Source organism: Rhinoderma darwinii, chromosome 12 (genome assembly GCF_050947455.1).
Source record: "Rhinoderma darwinii isolate aRhiDar2 chromosome 12, aRhiDar2.hap1, whole genome shotgun sequence".
Lineage (NCBI taxonomy): Eukaryota > Metazoa > Chordata > Amphibia > Anura > Rhinodermatidae > Rhinoderma > Rhinoderma darwinii.
The window spans coordinates 15248538-15268089 of record NC_134698.1 but is presented as its reverse complement, the minus strand read 5'-3'; the positions used below and the strand labels follow the sequence as shown (position 1 = coordinate 15268089).

Here is a 19552-nt window from a genome sequence, read left to right as displayed (position 1 = left end):
TACCAACCTGCCCGTGTGCTACCCGCTGTCCAGTGGCTCTAGCTAAGCAATGGTGCTTAAAAACATATGTAAAGTAATACAACTACAGCTAAAAATAATATAAAAGTATATATATAGATTTACATTTACCGCGGGGTAAAAACGACTTTATTCTGCGGGTCAATACGACTACAGCGATACCTAATCTATATCGTTATTTTATGTTTTGCTACTTTTGTAAGGAAAAAAATAAATGTTCAAAATAAAATTTGTTTTGTGTCGCCACATTCCGAGAGCCATTCCCGTTTTATTTTTCCGTCGATTGAGCGATGTGAGGGCTTATTTTTTGCGGGGCCAGCTGTAGTTTTTATTGGTAGATACGACTTTTTGAACACTTTTTATTTTATTTTTTGTAGGAGATGATGATCTGACCAAAAAAACAACAATTCTGGCGATTTAATATTTTTACTGCGTTCACGTGCGGGTAAAACAATGTTATATTGTAATAGTTTGAACTTTTACGGACGCGGTGATACCAGTTATGTTAATTTTTTATTTATTTTTACATTACTTTTGAAGTAAAATGGGCAAAGGGGAGTTTTTGGAACTTTTGATATTTTATTTTTTTATAATATCTATGAAAAAAAAAAACTTTATTTAAATGTATTTTACTTTCTTTGTAAGTCCCTGCTGAGGAATTGAATCATCGCTTGCACGATATACTGCAATACTAATGTATTGCCGTATATTAGGATTTTCGCTTACTAGAAGTACAAAGTACATTAGGCCCCCAGGCTGCCAAAACAACCATCGGCACCCCACGATCGCGTTGCAGGAGGGCCAATGGGACGTCAGAGGGTGCTGCCCCCGTTTCTAAGGACTTAGATGCAGCGATCGCTAGTGACCATGGCAACTAGGGGGTTGAACAAGCGGGATCCTGCTAGTTGCAGTAAAGTGTCCGCTGTAACATACAGCCAACACGCTCGTCTTATGGAGTGGGCTCAGCCCGTGAACACGCTCCACATCCACCCCCCCCCCCCCAACCTTCGCCGTATATATATATATATGGCGGATGTTGGACAGGGGTCAACAAACATGAAAAAAAAAAAAAGGTGTACCTCAGATGTATGCCTCCAACGACTCCCATGATTTTTGAGTGTCCTAGTTTATATATAACAAGGGAACGGGGCAAAAACCTTCATATGCTGTTTCACGAAGTAAGGCTCTATTCACAGATCCGTCTTAGAACGGACACAAGCAAGTTCTGAAAGACCCCATTAACTTTAACAGGGTCCATCCGGTTTCCAGTGTTTTTGACGGCAAGACTAATGGTGCGGACTGTGGTATTCTTGCTGTAAAAGTTGCCGGAACCCCGTAACGCCAACATGAACATAGCCTTAGAAACACAAACAAGTTGAGAAAAAGGGACTTCTAAGATTGGGAAAAAATATTGTGTGTGGTTTTGTTTTTGAGGTGGGGTTGCAGAAACCATGCCCCTCTTGTCCATAGCCCGTGTCTAGCATTGCATCTCATTCTCCTTCATGTCAATGGAGCTGAGCTGCAATACCATTCACAGTCCATAAACAAGAGGGGCGCTGTTTCTGCAATTAAAGCAGACCATTTGTTGTAAACCCGGTAAAATAAAACCGTGTGTGGCAGAATTCTAAGCGTTTCCAGAGCTTACGGATTCAAACTTTGTTTAGAAGTCCAGAATAAAAAAGAGCAATCGGCGGATTTCCTAAATCAGTTATCTAGCTGTGTATACTAAGCTCTTTATGGTAAGCTGCAATTTCCTTAAACTCAATTGAAAAGCCAGAAAAGACAAGTTTACTTTGAAATGAATCAAATTTCTCACAGATTTGCGAAGGATTACCAGCGGAAGAACCATCTGCTTCATTTCAACATATCATTGGATTCCCTTATTTCCAATGTTAACAGTTAGGACTGATTGCATATGATCTTTTTATCATTCCCAGTGGGGCCTCACACGGTCACATGTTTGAAAGAATGTTTTTTAGAAGGGCGAATACAGTCTAAAGACCTGGTTATGCTGCTCGGCTAACCATATAACGGTTCTTAAATGGACTGCATCCCATTCCAATAAATGTGGCACACATGACACTTAAAGAGGAGCCGTCACTAGGTCATATAAGTTGAACTGGTTAACGGACGTGAATAGGACTGTCTCCCTAATTCCAGCACTGTTTTTCTTTTTTTCCTGGATTTCCCTGTTCTAGAGATATGGTCCACTGTCGTGTTCGGTCCCTATTTGCTAATTTGCTGTAGTTAGCCAACTGGGTGGAGCTATTTTCCCTGCCTTGCTGACCAATCAGCATTGGGCAGCTTGAGGGGAGTTCACGCCCTGTTGGCTAACTACAGCAAATTACCATAGAGGGAGCCAACGCAACAGTAGAATATCTCTGGAACGGGGTGGGGGTGGGGGTGGGGTGTCCAGGGGGAAAAAAACGCGCTGGAATCAGGGAGACAGAGCTATTCAGGTCAGTAAACCAGTTTAACTTGTATGACCTAATGAGAGGTTCTCTTTAAACTCGCTGGAATATTTGGCAGACATTGCTAGACATATCTGGGAGTGGCAAAAATTGCTGAAATGCGTAAGTTGCTTCTGGGGCTTTGCAGCCTACCTCGACATGTTTTTATACGGCCCCATCAAACCTTTGGACATTTTCAGCCTATTGGCATGAACTGATAAGGGCTCCTTACACTCGAAGGCTTAAATTTGTATTCTCATCTCGGACATTTATGGCGTACCCACAGGACATGCTAAAAATGTCCGATAGGTGCTGGTCCCACACCTCTCTCTAGAACGGGCCCCCTAAACCGTGTTCTGCCTTTTCCTGCTGTCCTGACACGGAGTTACAGGGTGGAGGACATTATGGAAACAGCTGAGCTACGCTCTTTCTGTAACTCCCAAGGGGGTTGTGGAAACAGCATAGCGCAGCGAGCTATGCTGTTTCTGCAGCTCACGAGTTCCGGTAGCAGCGTAGCTCGGCTGTTTCCGTACTCCCAGCCACCTCCTCACTCGGTGGCCGGACAGCAGCGACAGAGCAACAAGGTAGGCATCAGGAGACCTCTCTCTTTTGGACATTTATGGCATACCCTGTGGACATGCCATAAATGTCAGAGAGGAGAATACCCCTTTTACCTTCTGGGTTTTGATTACAGTGGGATAACTCAGACACCTACTGTGCCGCTGACTGCACAGGGAAATGCGATATAAGGGCAGGAACTCTACCTATGAGTAGGACGTTTCTCGCTGAGTCTCTTGGATATTAGATCTCTAGGTGCGGACTACACTGTTGACTGCTATAATGCTCCTGTTCCTACTAAAGTTGAGAGTCGACACGTTCTGCATTCTCTCGCCCCTTTCCACTCCCACATGGGACTGGCGCTGCAATTGCGTGACCAAACCTAGCTCACAATCTGCGCTATCCTGGGACACCTGAGCTTGCTACCACTCGCAGGACTGTCCTCCAATATAGGAGTCATGAAGGACTCCTGTTAGACACTGACTGGACTCCTGTGGGACTGTACTAGTTCATGTTTTATCTGTCACAACTCCTAGTAGGCCCATGTTTTACCTCTGCCCCCTGACAGAAAATCTTAGTATAATAACCTTCTGTTTACTTGACGAGATTGCTCTCTCTTACTCCAACTTGACTTTGGCTTTCTACTTTATTACTGTGGCCCTAATTACATCTCGCTTTGGCCGTATGTTTAGCGTGTACGCCGGGAAAGCTCCTGACGTACCATAGGGCTCCATTGAATCAGACGAATGCCAAAAGAGCACCCTTTTGGTCTCCATCGGGCCGGTATATGTCAGTATACTAAAAAAGAAATCTATATATAGAATTGCGTAGTAGACTGCGCTATTCTATCCAGCATAGTCCAGTAAAAAAAAACATATAAGTTAAAACTTATACATATTTTTAACATGGTCGCCTATGAGTAACAGATGCCAATATATGTCATACGTTAAATGGATAACTCATGAGCTTTTCAATAGCTTTTTATGACACATCCGTTAAACGGATGCCTTTATGGCCTATGGGTGATGGAAGCCACTATGGCATCAGCTTTTCATAACGTATTCGTTAAACTTACGACATTATAGCCTATGAGTGACAGAAGAGTTAAACAGATGCGTAACAGTGGCATCCGTCACCCATAGGCTATAATGTCATTCGTTTAACGAATACGTCATGAAAAGGGTCATGAGAGTGCATGACGTATACATTGAACGGATACCATTAAAGCCGATGGTGGACAGATGCCACTGTTCGACATTCGTCACAGCATAGTTTCACATATATATGTCGGGGGCTTTTCCAGCGTATTCGTCACACGTAGGGCAAAAAATGAGATGTGAACAAAGCTTTATTTGTTCTAGATTTCTCAGTGGAGTAAATGTATATACACTAGTGCAAAGGAAAATGGCGCAGCTGCACATTACGGTCAATCAGAAAAAGCTTTAACTTTGTAACCTGCACAAAATGACAACTGGAATTTAAACATTTGCAAAGGTTAATGGTGCTGATGGGTTTCGTTCGCATTTGTTTTTATACATGTCCCCCATCATATTTAACTTTTTAGTAGAAAAAGAAACTAGACTAGGAGCGGAATCCCCAGCCAGAGCGTCGACAACACTTTGGCCGGGGATTCCGCTCTAGGAGCCCCTGATGTCACTGTCCATATATGGGCAGAGAGTTCAGGGGCTCCTTTTATGAGCGGAATCTCCATCCAGAGCGATGGCAATGCTCTGGCCGGGGATTCCGCTCCAGAAGAAGTGAATGGCAGAGCAGGGAGTGGATAGTTTCCTGCTCTGCCATAGTATTCAGTTATATCGGCGTCCTGGGGATGCAGATACAATTGAACATGGCAGTTGCCGGGACACGTCCGGGAGAGTAATTTGCCGGGACGGTCTCTGTAAATTCGGGACAGTCCTGGCGAATTCTAGACTGTTGGCCACTATGCACTGGGGCAAGGAATTGGGCCCCCTTTCAGCCTTTCAGCCTCAAGCCCCGGGCACTTGCCCAAATTTCCCACATTATAATCCGCCCCTGTTGTCTACTTATAGTTTGCTCACCCAGGAGGAAGCCGGTTGTTGTTTTTTTTCCTAGCTCAAGTTAATTTATTAATGTAATTTTCACTTGAGGACTGATGTATCTTTGTTCCATTCTGTAAACTGAGTGACTTGTTGGCAGTGGCACATCTTTTTTTTAAATTGGTGTCTGCAGGATCTAAGGCTCTGTTCACACTTACATTAGTTCACCATCATGATTCGGTGTCTCTTTCAAGGTCAGATTAGCATATCATGCTGCACTGTTCTATTTTATAAAGAATAAGAAAAGTTGATGGAGCCCATAAAAATCCGCTATGAGTCAACGGGGAGGAGGGTGTACTAGTTGTGATGGACCATAACAGATCCATCCTATCCATCACAGATCTTGTAAAAACAGAAACCAGGAGGCAAGTGTGAATAGATCGAGTCACATTAGCCCTGGACTTTTCTAAAAAATGTCAGGGGATGCCAAACCAACACAAAAACTGGGGTTTTTCTTTCTACCTTTCCAATACTCAATAATTACGAGATCACTGTCATTACTATAACTATGTCTGCTACTGTACTAAGTATCAACGACATCAAATATAAAAGGTTTTAAAAGGGTCAGAAAACCATAAAATACTTGATACTTACAATGAAGGATCTTGAACTAAATCCTTAAGGTTTATGCCACTGCGATCTTCTGCGAGGTTCCTGAAACAACTGTCACTCACTGCCAATAAAACATAGAAAAATTGATCAGTAGACTTACACTGCAATACAATGGACCATCACAACACATAATTACATTTTATAATTTCAAATAATAGACTAAAATATATACTACAAGGTCACCAAGAGCCGGGTAAGGGTCTGTGCACATAAAGTTCATGAAAGATGTCCGGTGTACATGATAAACGTGTCCATAGGGCTCCATTAGCCCAATGGACGCCAAAAGTGTGCTTTTGGCCTCCGTCTAGCTGATATAAATCGGTATACCCTTTTTTTTTTTTTAGGCTGGAATAAGGTAGTAGACAACTCTATTCCATCCGGAGGTATTCCACAAAAAACCTTATAAACCGCGCGGTAAACATTTTGTTCATACGGGAGCCTGTGACTAATGCCACTGTATGGTATCCGTCAGAGGTCGACATTAAATGTATACCTAGGGGAGCTTCAACAGGACCAGAGTTCCCGGGAAGAGCATCAGGTAGCGCTTGGCCAGGGGATTCTGCCCCTGGGAAAGCCTCTGATGACACTGTCCATATATGGACAGTTACATCAGGGGCTTCTAACTTCGGATTTCCCAGTCAGAGCATTGATAGAGCTCTGGCCGTGGACTCCGGGACCAGAGAAGCCCCTGATGTCACCGCTTGCGATGCTCTGGCTGGGAACAAAGGCATTGTAGCTCCTGACATCACTGTCTGTATATGGACAGTGACATCAGGAGCTTCCCCAGGCACAGCTCTTCCAGTAGGCTCATGCCTATACGGTGGGATACATTGCTAACTTCCGTCGGAGGTATATGTTGGAACTTCCGTCAAAGGTATATCTTGGAACTTCCGTCAAAGGTATATCTTGGAACTTCCGTCAAAGGTATATCTCCCTTTCCTCCGAAAGGAGGAAAAAAGATGATGTGCACAGTCCCTAATGTGCAGCAGTGATAGATACAAAGTAGGAGTAAAACAATACAGGTCAAGACAAGTCCAGACCTGATCTAGATGGTCATACTATTGTGGAGATCCGATTACATCCCTCACATTTCCTAGAGGTACTGATATATGTGTACACTTATGTTTCCATTCACTGACAGCAAGTAAAGCTCTTAAAGGAAAAAAAGCGAGTAATGGAAACACAATTTTTTTTTTTATTAAAGACTATGACCACCTTCGGATCTAAATCTTTTTTTCTTTCTTTCCACAATAAATCTAAAATTAAAAATGATGCAACTTTTCATTAGGTCTTAATTAAAAATGTTCCACTGTTTTGTTTCTACAGCGGTCAGGTTGTCACTTCTGAATTAGAAACAGAAATGTTCAATCAATACCAAATTCAAAAGTGACAACCAAAAGAGCTGCACTTCCCGTTGTCACTTGAAATGGCAACCGAAAAAAAATAATTGTTAATACGAAACAGAATTACCAATTTACAAAAATTGACAACATTTTTTTACATTTTGGGTGGAAATTCTCTTTCAACAATCACTCAAAGGAAGAGCACACCAAACATATATAATCTATACCACAGTTTCCATGTACCTAAGCCAAATACCCCCTACTACCCATACAAATTTCAGCAAAGTACCCCCAAAGATATGATCATACACGGTGCTGCCTATTAAAAATACAGTATGAGCACAGTGTGGGTACTCCATAGAGACATGGCATGCACTCCCTGGGGTACACGTACCACCGGTTTAGTATCTAGGGTCTATACAATGTCCTCATTACCGGGATTCTCCAGGACCGTATACCATTAACACTCGTATTTGCCATTCTGAGTCAATAGAGGGCGGTTGCTCATTCGGGACCTCCATTAGTGGAGCAAAGAGCAGCTACGAAGAGCGTTTCCCAGGTCCTAGCACATCCATACATCATGTGGAAAGCCTGTTGATTTCAATAGGAACTACTTCATGCTTAATTTCTGCCGCAGCAAAATAACTTATCCCTTCTTGGTGGGTTCCCCTGCAGATTACAGCTAATCATTGGGGGACAACCTGTGATCGGTATCATTTTGGGAGACCCTTTCAATAAAAAGGAATTCTAAAAAGTAGACATTCTATCTAATCAAAATAAAAAAATCACTAATCTAGCATCTCCTCACTCAGGAACTTTATTTTTGGACATTATTATACACACGTGTCTACCCTTACCTTTGCTTGAATTTGGTTAAGGACTCCAATTTCTCATGAAACCAATTTAAGACAATATCGTGACATGCTAGCAAAACCTTTGACAAGCTGCAATCCGCATCACAGCCACTGGGTGGCCACACATATTATAAAAATCTCAGAATATCGCGAGATCGTGTTCTTTTTCAAAGCCGGTCATCTCGCACCACACATCACAGGATATAGTGCGTACATTACATACCGTTCATGGTTTTGGTGATATTAGTATCTAAATCTGACATTTTACCCAGCATCTGCCAGTTTTATGAGGCATCTACACTATGCAACCGGAAAATTCAATCATGGCCAACTTCAAAGTCCGGCGACTAAAGTATAAAATGTTTCTCGTTGCATCACGTCAAAGAAACAACTAATTTCCCCATTGGTTCAAGGTATTATTCTGAAAGTACAGCGAGGATGATTCATTAGTCCCTGCGCCGACAAACAGCGGGGACGTTATTGCATTTAACCCATTAGTGGAAATGTTCTCAAAAACAAATATACTTTTCAATTAAGGGGGGTGCATTTGTTCTTGTGCTCTGGACACATCCAAAACAACCTTTTGCAACTCGATTTTCTCTAGTTCTTGGCATCCAAATGTCTACTTGATGGTATTGATTATTTTTTTCCAGAAAGGTTAAGGACTTAATTTCTGCGGGAAACAACCTTATAAGTTGGCATGCTGAATTTTCTCATACTGCAATATATTTCTTACCCGGACATGAAACACAGGAAAATTCTGATATTCCGGAACACTTGGGACACGTATGTTGCCATCCTAAAGGGCTTTTAAGTCACTCCCAGTATTAGCCTGGCGCTTCCTGCTACGGTTTCTTGCTCTTCAGACAATCACCGTGCACATCTCATACATGGACTTCATTGAGAAAGACAGTCATGTCCCGGGAGAAGAGACCCGGACTTATTTTTACATAGGGCGTATTGATACTTTTTACCATGATTTTGCCTTTGAAGAGGGCCGATCACCTTTTCCAAACACGTCCGTTTAAGTAAATAACGGTATTCCCCATGAAATTAAAATTTTGGATTATCTTTTCTCATAACTCTACGCCATACCGTTCCTTTGTAATTCATCCTAGAAACTTATGAATAAATTGACAGCTGGGTGTTAACAGTTGGGGGTGTGTCCTTACACAAACTGACAATGTCCAATCAGTGCTGACAGAGTGAGACTGTGTTTGGACACGCCCCTTTGACAAGGAGAATGGTAACACCCAGTTATCAATTTATTCATACATTTATAGGAGTATTAACAGAGGAACGCCACAACACAACAATTCTGAAACATTTTTCTTAGAATTTTATTTCATTGGGCATTTAAGAATTTACTAAAAAAAAAAGACATGTCAGGAGAGGTGTCAGATCCTCTTTAAAAATGGCCCACCCATCAATATACCCTATTAGGGCAAATGGAAGACCCCCCCACTTGGAACCGCTATGTGAACCAGTACGGAGAACCAGCTCGCGTCCTGACAGACCGACCCAGTTTTTGCATTACATGTTTAGCCATTAATTTTAATGGCCGGTGTGTAAAACTATTTTTTTCTCTTTGCGGCATATATCCAGACGCTGCTTCCGGCGACTACAACAGCTGATCATCTATATAAAAAGATCAAATACTCGCGTCCTTTTAGGGTTTATATGTAGAACGAACCTACATAAAAAGTAGAGCAACTCAGTAAATACATTACATTACTTATCTTGTACTGATCCTGAGTTACACCCTGTATGCCCAGTGCTGCATGAGACCATGTTCACACCATCAGATCCCACGCCTAAATCGTCACAGAATTTGCTTACCTTCCAACTGCAGTGTATGAGATTGAGGTACTTTATACAGTACGCCATTCACACACTCCGTAAAATATCCTCATGGAATAATACACGCGCTGCGGTTTTTAAAATTCACAGTATGTCCATTATTGGTACAGATTAGGTCCCTTAAATTACAACGGGGCTAATACGTGCGGGGATCGGGTGGTTATAAGAGTTTCAGACAATGATTTCTGCCACGGATTTTCTGAAAAATATGCAGTAGTTTTGTCTATAGAAAATCCGTACATTGTAGAAATGGCCTTAAAGGGTAACTAAACATTTGGCAAACTTCTGACATGTCATAGTGAGGGTCCGAGCACTGAGCATCAATCGCTCAAATGAAGCGGCAGAAGCGCTCATGTGAGCGCTCAGCCTCTTCGTGTCCATTCGGCTTTTTCCGGAAAGCCGATCTATCGGAGTACGGGCTCATAGACTTTCTATCGAGCCCATCCTCCGATACATTGATTTACGGAAAACGCTGAACAGACACGAAGCGGCTGAGTGCTCACACGAGCGCTACTGCCGATTCGTTTTAGCGATTGGTGGGGGTCTTAGTACTCGGACCCCCACCAATCATAATTTCTGACATGTTACTATGACATGTCAGAAGTTTGTCAAATGTTTAGTTACCCTTTAAAGTGGTTGTCTGGGCAGTATATGATCAGTGGCGGTCCGACACCCGGACCCTGCACCGATCAGCTGCTCTACTCAGACTCCACCCAAAACGGACTCCGACTCCACCACCCTGAGGGTGTATAAACGTGGCATAGTCTATTAACCCCTTAATGACCGGGCATGTTTGTACCTTAATGACCAAGCCAGATTTGTCAAATCTGGTATGTCTGACTTTATCAGAGAATAACTCTGTGAAAGTTTTGAATATCCAAGTAATTCTGACATTGTTTTTTCGTCACATGTTGTACTTTATTTTAGTGGTAAAAGTAGACTGATACGATTTGCGGAAATTAATAAAAAAATAGAGAAATTGAAGAAATTTTGTAAAAATTATAATTTTTCCCTATTTTTAACTGCAATATGTCACATATGTACATACATACTGTACAATTTTTTTAATTAAATATATATTTCCATCTCTTTACTCTATTTTGGCAGCACTTTTGAAAAAAAATTTTTTTTTTCCAGCAATTTGGAAGACTTACAAGTTTAGTAATCATTTTATACATTTTGAAGTACATTTTGTTTTCCTGCACCAAGCCAGGTTTTCAGAGGCTCATAGGTGTCAGAATGGTGGAAACCCCCACAAGTGACCCCATTTTGAAAACTACACCCCTTAAGGTATTTATTAAGGGGTGTTGTAAGTATTTTGACCCCACAGTTTTTTTGTAAGAATTCATGCAAAGCAGGCGTAAAAAAATATAATTTCACTTTTTTCATAAAAGTATCACTTTGAAGACCGATTTCTGTGTAAAGTGACCATGAGAATGAAGAAACACACCCCAAAATATATCACCCTGTTTCTCCTGTTTTCAAAAATGCCCCCATTGTGACCCTAATGCATTGCTTGGACACACGACAGGGCCCGAAAGGGAGGGAGCACCCGGAGGCTTTCAGGACTCATATTTTGCTTGAAAATGTTTTAGGCCCCACTGTATATTTGGAGAGGTTTTGAGCTACCAGAGCGATAGAATCTCCCCATAAACGACCCCATTTAGAAAACTAGACCCTTTAAGGTATTTATCTAGGGGTGTAGTGCGTACTTTGACCCCACAGTTTTTTGCTCAATTTAATGCATAGCAGGTGAAAAAAAAAAAAAAAAACACTTTTTTCATAAAAGTATCACTTTGAAGACCGATTTCTGTGTAAAGCGACGATGAGAATGAAGAAACACACCCCAAAATATATCGCCCTGTTTCTCCTGTTTTCAAAAATGCCCCCATTGTGACCCTAATGCATTGCCTGGACACACGACAGGGCCCGAAAGGGAGGGAACACCCGGAGGCTTTCAGGACTCATATTTTGCTTGAAAATGTTTTAGGCCCCACTGTACATTTGGAGAGGCTTTGAGCTACCAGAGCAATAGAATCTCCCCATAAACGACCCCATTTAGAAAACTAGACCCCATAACGTAATTATTTAGGTATATAGTAATTATTTTGACCCCCCAGTTCTTTGCTAAATTTAATGCATATCAGGTGAAAAAAAAAAGAATTTCACTTTTTTCATAAAAGTATTTGTTTGAAGACCGATTTCTTTGTAAAGCGAACATGAAAATGAAGAAACACACCCCAAAATCTATCACCCTCTTTCTCCTGTTTTCAAAAATACCCACATTGTGGCCCTAATGCGTTGTTTGGACACACGGCAGGGCCCCAAAGGAAGGGAACACCCGGAGGCTTTCAGGACTCATATTTTGCTTGAAAATGTTTTAGGCCCCACTGTACATTTGGAGAAGCTTTGAGCTGCCAGAACGATAGAAACTGCCCATAAACGACCCCATTTCGAAAACTAGACCCCATAAGGTATTTATCTAGGGGTATAGTTAGCATTTTGACCACACAGGTTTTTCGCTAAATATATTGGAATTAGTCTGTAAAAATTAAAATGTACTTTTTTTCTGAAACAACATAGAAATTTTTATTATTTACAAGGAATAACGAAGAAAATGCACCCCAACATTTGTAAAGCAATGTCTCCCGATTACGACAATACCCCATATGTGGTAATAAACTGCTGTTTGGACCCACAGCAGGGCTCAGAAGGGAAGGAGCGCCATTTGGATTTATGATTTTGCTGGAATGGTTTTCGGTGCCATGTCGCATTTGCAATGCACTGGAGGGACCAAAACAGTGGAAACCCACCAAAAGTGACCCCATTTTGGAAAAACCTTCAAGGAATTTTTCTAGGGGTATAGTGAGCATTTAGACCCCACGGGTCTTTTGCAGAGTTTATTAGAATTAGGGTGCGAAAATTAATATCAAAATTTTTTCCACTAAAATGTTGCATTTTCTCATTTTCACAAGGGATAAAGGAGGAAAAAAACAACCATTTTTTATAAAGCAATTTCTCCCGAGTACGGAAATACCGCACATGTGGTCATACGTTTTTTTCATTAGAAATGAATTAACCCTTTCAGGACTGATCCATTTTTTGCTTTCATATTTGAGATTTTCACTCCCCGCTTTCCAAGAGCCATAACTTTTTTATTTTTCCATCAATAGAGTGGTGTGGGGCTTATTTCTTGCGGGAGGAGCTGCAGTTTTTATTGGTACCATTTTGGGGTACATGCGATTTATTTTTTTTTATCACTTTTTGTTCCATTTTTTTGCAATCCTGAGCAAAAAACAGGAATTCTGACACCGTTTTTTAGGTTTTCTTTTTGCGGCGCTCACCGTACGCTATAAATGACATTTTTACTTTATTCTGCGGGTTGGTACGGTTACGGCGATACCATATGTATATAGGTTTGGTCCTTTTTTTTAGCGTTTGCACAATAAAATGACTTATTTATAAACAAAAAAAATTTTGTGTCACCATATTCTGAGAGCCGTAATTTTTTTTTTTTTAAGTAAAAAAAGCTGTGTAAGGGCTTGTTTTTTGCGGGACGGATAGAAGTTTTTATTGGTACTATTTTCGGGAACATGCGACTTTTTGATCACTTTTTATTCTTTATTTTGGGAGGGGTGGTGACCAAAAAAATTGTGATACTGTCGTCGTTTTTTATTGATTTTTTTTGGGGTGTTCATCGTGCGGGGAAAATAACATTACAGTTTTATAGTTGGGGTCGTTACGAACGCGGTGATACCAGATATGTGTACTTTAACGTGTTCATTTTTTTTCTATAATAAAAGTTTTATTATAGGAAAAAAAGCAGTTCATGTTTATATCACTTCTAACTTTTATTTTTACACTTTTTTTAAAACATTTTTATTACTTTTTTTTACTTTTTTAACTTGTCCCACTAGGGGACACTTAGACTTGCAGCTTTGATCGCTGCTAGAGTACATTACACTACACACGTAGTGTGATGTACTCTAACTGTCATTGTGACGTGACAGTCACACTGACAGGAAGCAGAGGAGGAACGGCCGGAGGCTGTTCCTCCGAGGCTTCCGTACATGGCAACCCGGAGGTCATTATCTGACCTCCGATTGCCGTGCCAAGCATCGGTAGCCCCCACGATCACTTCTTGGGGGCTGCCGATATGCTTCAAACCACTTAAATGCGGCGACGGCAATCCGTCGCCGCACTTAAGGGGTTAACTGCCGAAAGCAGCGGCGATGGTCCGCTGTCCGGCGAGACTGATGTCTCAGCTGTCGGGGACAACTGTCAGCGCGGGTCTGTCACTCTGTGTTTACACAGAGTGACAGTTTGAAATGCGGACGAAAATGCACGTCCTGGTGCGGGAACTAGCAGCCGACCATGACGTGCATTTTCGTCCTTGGTCGTGAAAGGGTTAAACACAATAGTCTTAAAGGGGGTTGCCAACCCCTAAAATCAACAACAAACGGCTTACTGTTCAGATTCTATGCCGTTCCCGCGCTGATAGTGGAGTGGTCCCTCGCCACATCATGTTTACACCCCCAGCGCAATGATCTATCCCATACAGCCTGATTGCTGGCTGCAGCGGTGATATCAGTATGGACGAAACGGCACTGACCAGAAATTGGCTGCTGTGGTCACGTGTTGTATACAACATGTTATCGCGACACATGTATGGAGCAGAGTTAGAAAGGTCTTTTGAGAGTTATTTTTAGGGGATAGAATATCCCTTCAATCCAACTACAATTTTTTAAAAATTGCAATCGGGGAATTCATGGAGAAATCTTCAGGTTTGTTACATGAACTTAATACCCTGTAAATCTGAGAGTATAATAGAAAGGAACTGTAAATTAGAATAATAATTTATATTTCCGACCTAAAGGTGAAGTGAAAAGGATGCAGACATATGGTTATGGCGGAATCCTACATTAACTATTGCGCCATATAAAAATAAAACAGTGCACCGTGCCACGCTATCCTGGCAATTAATCAAGCTGGCTTACAGAAATTTCCGTTCCTGTCTAGATACGGGCAAAAACAAAAACCCTGTAATGTAATGCCACCTAAACAAGTATTGCTTCGCAGTGCTATAATTAGAAGAGGTAAAAATGCAAGTAATCAGCAGGATTTATAATTGAAGCGAAGCCAAATTAAATGAAAATGAGAGCTCGACAAAGACGGAAAAAAAAAATCAGCAGCCCTGCTGTAGTCATGGGTTTCCCTTTTAGCAAATAGACCATGTAAGGATTTTATATTGAAAACCAAACATAAAAAATCATGCAATATAAAAAAAAAAAAAAGAAGAGACGTCTCATTTCCAGGAAATCTTTCATAATGCAGCAACCGAGGCGATCAACTGATCAGCATGATCCTGGCAATCGGTTAATTTTGCCTGGGAATGCTAAGGCCAGCCAGACAATTTCCTGCATCGGGCACTGCACGGAAACGCAAAATAACATTGCGGATATTTATCTGAATGACCTTCCATGTAATACATGCATGGCCCGGGTCTGTCGGAGCGAGAGCCACTGCTCGTCATCGTCTCTTTGCCCTGACTTAGTGGGGATCCCGAGTGGGGGACCCATCTCTATAATAAAAGGGGATATGGATTGTAGTGATGAGACAACCCCTGTAAGATACGATGCCCGGGTGGGAACCATAGATGTGAGGGGACACTGATGGAGGTGTAAAGTGAATTGGGATTGTTTGCCTACATACATATATTTGTATAAGGTTCTATAAGGACATTTACTAAAGAACCATTAGGAAATGTGCATAAAGGGTATTACATGGTTCAACCAGAAGATCCCGGGTCCTAGGACAAAATCAAGAGTAAGGCCCCCAACTATCACGCCACTTATAGTACTCGTGCCCTCTTATGTGGCAGAGGTGGCATCCCTACGGTCATAACCCTATATGTACTGAATCCTTAGACCTTTACCTCTTAAACACAGGTACATCCCCATTTCCATCGAGCAAAGCTTTGTTCACATGCGTCAAATTTGACACAGATTTCAGCATGGATCAACGACAATCCACATCCGATACCGGTGAATGAGGTTTCCATAACTCCATTCACATGCTACAAAAAATGACCACGATTTTTGTCTGCACCGTGGTAAAAAAAAAAAATGTACTCAAAAATCAGCCACGGAAATAATTAGCATGCTACTTATTTCCGCGTATTCGGCACAGGAAAAGCCAAGATTTAGACCCATTGAATGACAATCTTCGTGCAGATTTGCTGAACACCCGCAGCAGAAATCCGGGTGTATTCCTTGGATCTCTGGCGCAGAAATACATGTAGGAATTAACATTAACGTGTGAACGGGGCCTTAGTGAACGGGGCCTTAGTGAACGGGGCCTTAGTGAACGGGGCCTTAGTGAACGGGGCCTTAGTGAACGGGGCCTTAGTGAACGGGGCCTTAGTGAACGGGGCCTTAGTGAACGGAGCCTTAGTGAACGGAGCCTTAGTGAACGGAGCCTGACTCTATTAGTGAAACTCATTTTCTGTAATCCAGTAAAAAAAAATATTCATAAATCAATTCTATTAAATTTTTATAAAAAGTCAGTCGTCAATGTTTACATAGACAACCACTAGACATGTACAGTACCATGGAAAGCATTACATCTAAAATTTCTACGGGGTTTCTCCGTAAGAGTCTCAAGGCTCTAAATTCAGGGAAGCAATTTCTGAGACCGCCATTACTCACTACCATTGCAATGACGACTGAGTCTTGCGTTCGGCCATCTTTAATATGTTGTTTACTAAATTAATCACACCGCCACATTATACAAATAATCCGGGCGCAACGCTAATTAACTCAAGCAATTAATGATCTAGCATTTAAAGTTTGAGAACGATTTTAATCATCCCAAATAATGTTCCACTAGCTTACCGCTATACTACATATACATAGATGAGTCCTACATCTTATTATTTCCGAACTAAAAAATTCTGGCCTAAAAGTAGCATATTGACCATCAATATCGTCCCAATGTTCAGGACCAGGAGTCCAAAACAAGTAAGTCTCTGGTTAAAATCTTAAAAATAGTCCTTAGTATTAAGCTTGATATTTCACCACTCAAAATAATTTTCACACGGGGTCCCGTGACGAAGAGATCTTAGGCGTTCTCCTGGACTGGTTCTTTCAGATTATATAATCCTCAGTATCTAAACTGAGCTACCTAGTCAACTAAAAAAAAGTAATAATTATGTTCACAACATTGTATTGTAATAATCTTAAAAGTTTAAAGTGTAACTAAACTTTTAAAAAACTTTTGGCATGTCAGTGCCATGTCAAAAATTTTGATCGGTGGGGGTCCAAGCACTGAGAACACCAACGATCACTAAAAAGAAGCGGCAGAAGTGCCCGGGTGAACGTTGTGCCGTTTAATTTCTGATCTGCTTTCCTCGGAGCGGTATACAGGCTCTATAGAAAGTCTAAGAAAGCCGAGTGAGCGGTGTACGGATTCAGAGTAAAGCCGATCAGAGACGAAGCGGCACGGCGATCACCCTAGCACTTCTGCCGCTTCGTTTTAGTGATCGTTGGTGGGTCTCAGTGCTTGGAACCCCACCGATCAAAACTTCTGACATGTCACTATGACATGTCAAAAGTTTTTAAAAAGTTAAGTTACCCCTTAGAGAAGTATTCCCATCTCGGACAATCATTGGCATAACCCATAGAAGTGTATAGGAATAACCAACATAGCCTAAGCTCAGCGAGCTCAAGCGTTTATATACTCCCGGCCAACTCGTAACCCAGTGGCCGGGACCAGCGAGAAAAGGTAGGACGGGGCTACCTGTTATAAAGATAGGTCCGGATCCCAGAGGTAGGACCCGCATATATCGGACATTTATGGCATATCCTGTGGATATGGCGTAAAATGTCCAACATGGGAATACCCCTTTAACCCCCATAACAATACAAATTTTCAGTGACTAAAACAATAGAATTCTTCTCAACAGCCTTGTCCTGTCCGATCCTCCCTCCTTCATGTTCTGATGCCTATCGTATGGCTCCTTTGTCCTGTGTCTGTGACCACTCTGTCTATTCATGAAATAGGCACAGAAACAGTGGTCACCAGTCGTTACTCTGTGCGGCACAGATGACCACACCCATAATATAAACAGGAAGTAGTAAGGTGGGGCTTTATTAAATCAGGATCGCCGATCCCACTAAATCTAGAAATCTTGAGAGACTCAGCTCCATGGACCCCCACCATTGAGAAGGTTTGATGTTTCTATGAGACGTTAGATGTTTTGTATAACTAAGGGGACACTTTAACCTATATCTCACTGTATATTAGTAAACGTACCCCAACAGTCCCGGAGATCAGTGCATAGGGTCTGAACCTATTATACTCAGTTGGAGCGCTACATCTGTACTGTGAGTTACAGTCCTTCCTAATGGAAGTAGAGAACACAAAACGAATGACGCTCCTTAAAATATCACATCAACCTCCATTACACGTAGTCTACCGGAATACTCTGCACGTAACATCTCCTCAATCACAACAGGCATGTAATGTAAATCGCGACGCAGTTAACCCTGACACCACCAAAAAGCAAGCAGAAACTCTCACCCAGTTCACCTACATTCTTAGCGGTGCTCTTAAACCGGTGCAATAAATCATCAAATCCTTAACTTTCCCCGATACAATATTCCATTTCCTTTTTGTTACAAATGAAACCCCCATTGACACACATACAATAAAATGCATTTCATAGGCGCTTCCCTTTGTTCGTCCCAACACAGCAGCATGAAAAGGCCTATTCAGCCCGGCATAGATAAACAAGTTGCATGAACTACTATCACAGAACAAACGGATTCCAAAAAGATCATAAAAAAAAGTGCATTACTATGGAAAATGAAAATCTTTGTATCTTAGCAACTCTAATGATGTGTTGAGTTATTTCATTGTGCCACGCCGCCTACTCAAGACAGTGCTGCTACTGCAGAGCTGTCCACTCACGGCTACTGTGCGAGAAACAAAGCGGCTCGCTGCACCGGGGATTTTTTTCTTTTTTCTATTTCCACGTTATTTCATGTTTGATTAATGTACTAAGCTCCTGCATTGGTTACTGCTGTCCTTTTTAAAGCTCCAAGAAGCAGATATAGAAGCTTTTAAACTACGTTCATACAAAGCGCATAGAAAAAGGGATTTGTGTGGAAAGGACCAGAGGAAAAGTATCTAACGATAACCCATGAGAGCAATAATCCTTATGATGACGGAGCCAGCGTTGCCATGTCTAAATACAAAACTTGACAGCAGTACATAGTATTCATTATTATACAAGGGTCCTGCGACATTTAAAGGCGGCGTACACGTTTGAACTGAAAATAATACATGTCAGTATCAGAGTGAAGATAGGGAGGAAAGAACACAATGCATTTAGCAAGGGGAGGGAGGGGGACACCACACTGACGTTGTATCAGTATATAAATAGAGAACTCATGGCAGAGTCCGCAGGGGGAGGGAGGGGGTAATCAGACACTCCTCAGCATCAGTTTCAGCACAAGGGCGAAGAGTTTGCTCTTGGGTGTAGAGAAAGAAAGCAGTACAGGGATGAAGATGTTCTGACAAATGAGAGCTAGTGAAGGCAGCAGCATCCAGGACTCACAAAAAACACATTAAGCATGTATTACTGGGAGGGACACGACCACAGAATAAAGGTCTGAAACTAGAAACCGATTGCAAACTGCATATGAGGGGGTATGAAAAGGAAGGAATATTGCAGCCTGAGACTTAGTTCAACTTTTTAACTCAAGGTAACCGCTAACATA

General features: G+C 41.7%; 1 protein-coding gene across 36 annotated transcripts in view; it reads right to left on the bottom strand.

Moving 5' to 3' along the window:
* The window catches only part of GPHN (gephyrin), a 264147-nt gene that overhangs the window by 182120 nt on the left and 62475 nt on the right, over window positions 1-19552 (bottom strand). For all 36 annotated transcript variants that reach the window (XM_075843629.1, XM_075843622.1, XM_075843624.1 and 33 more), the window contains exon 2: window positions 5696-5774. In XM_075843629.1, coding sequence (XP_075699744.1) covers window positions 5696-5774 — 79 coding nt within the window. The remainder of the gene's footprint in view (window positions 1-5695; window positions 5775-19552) is intronic.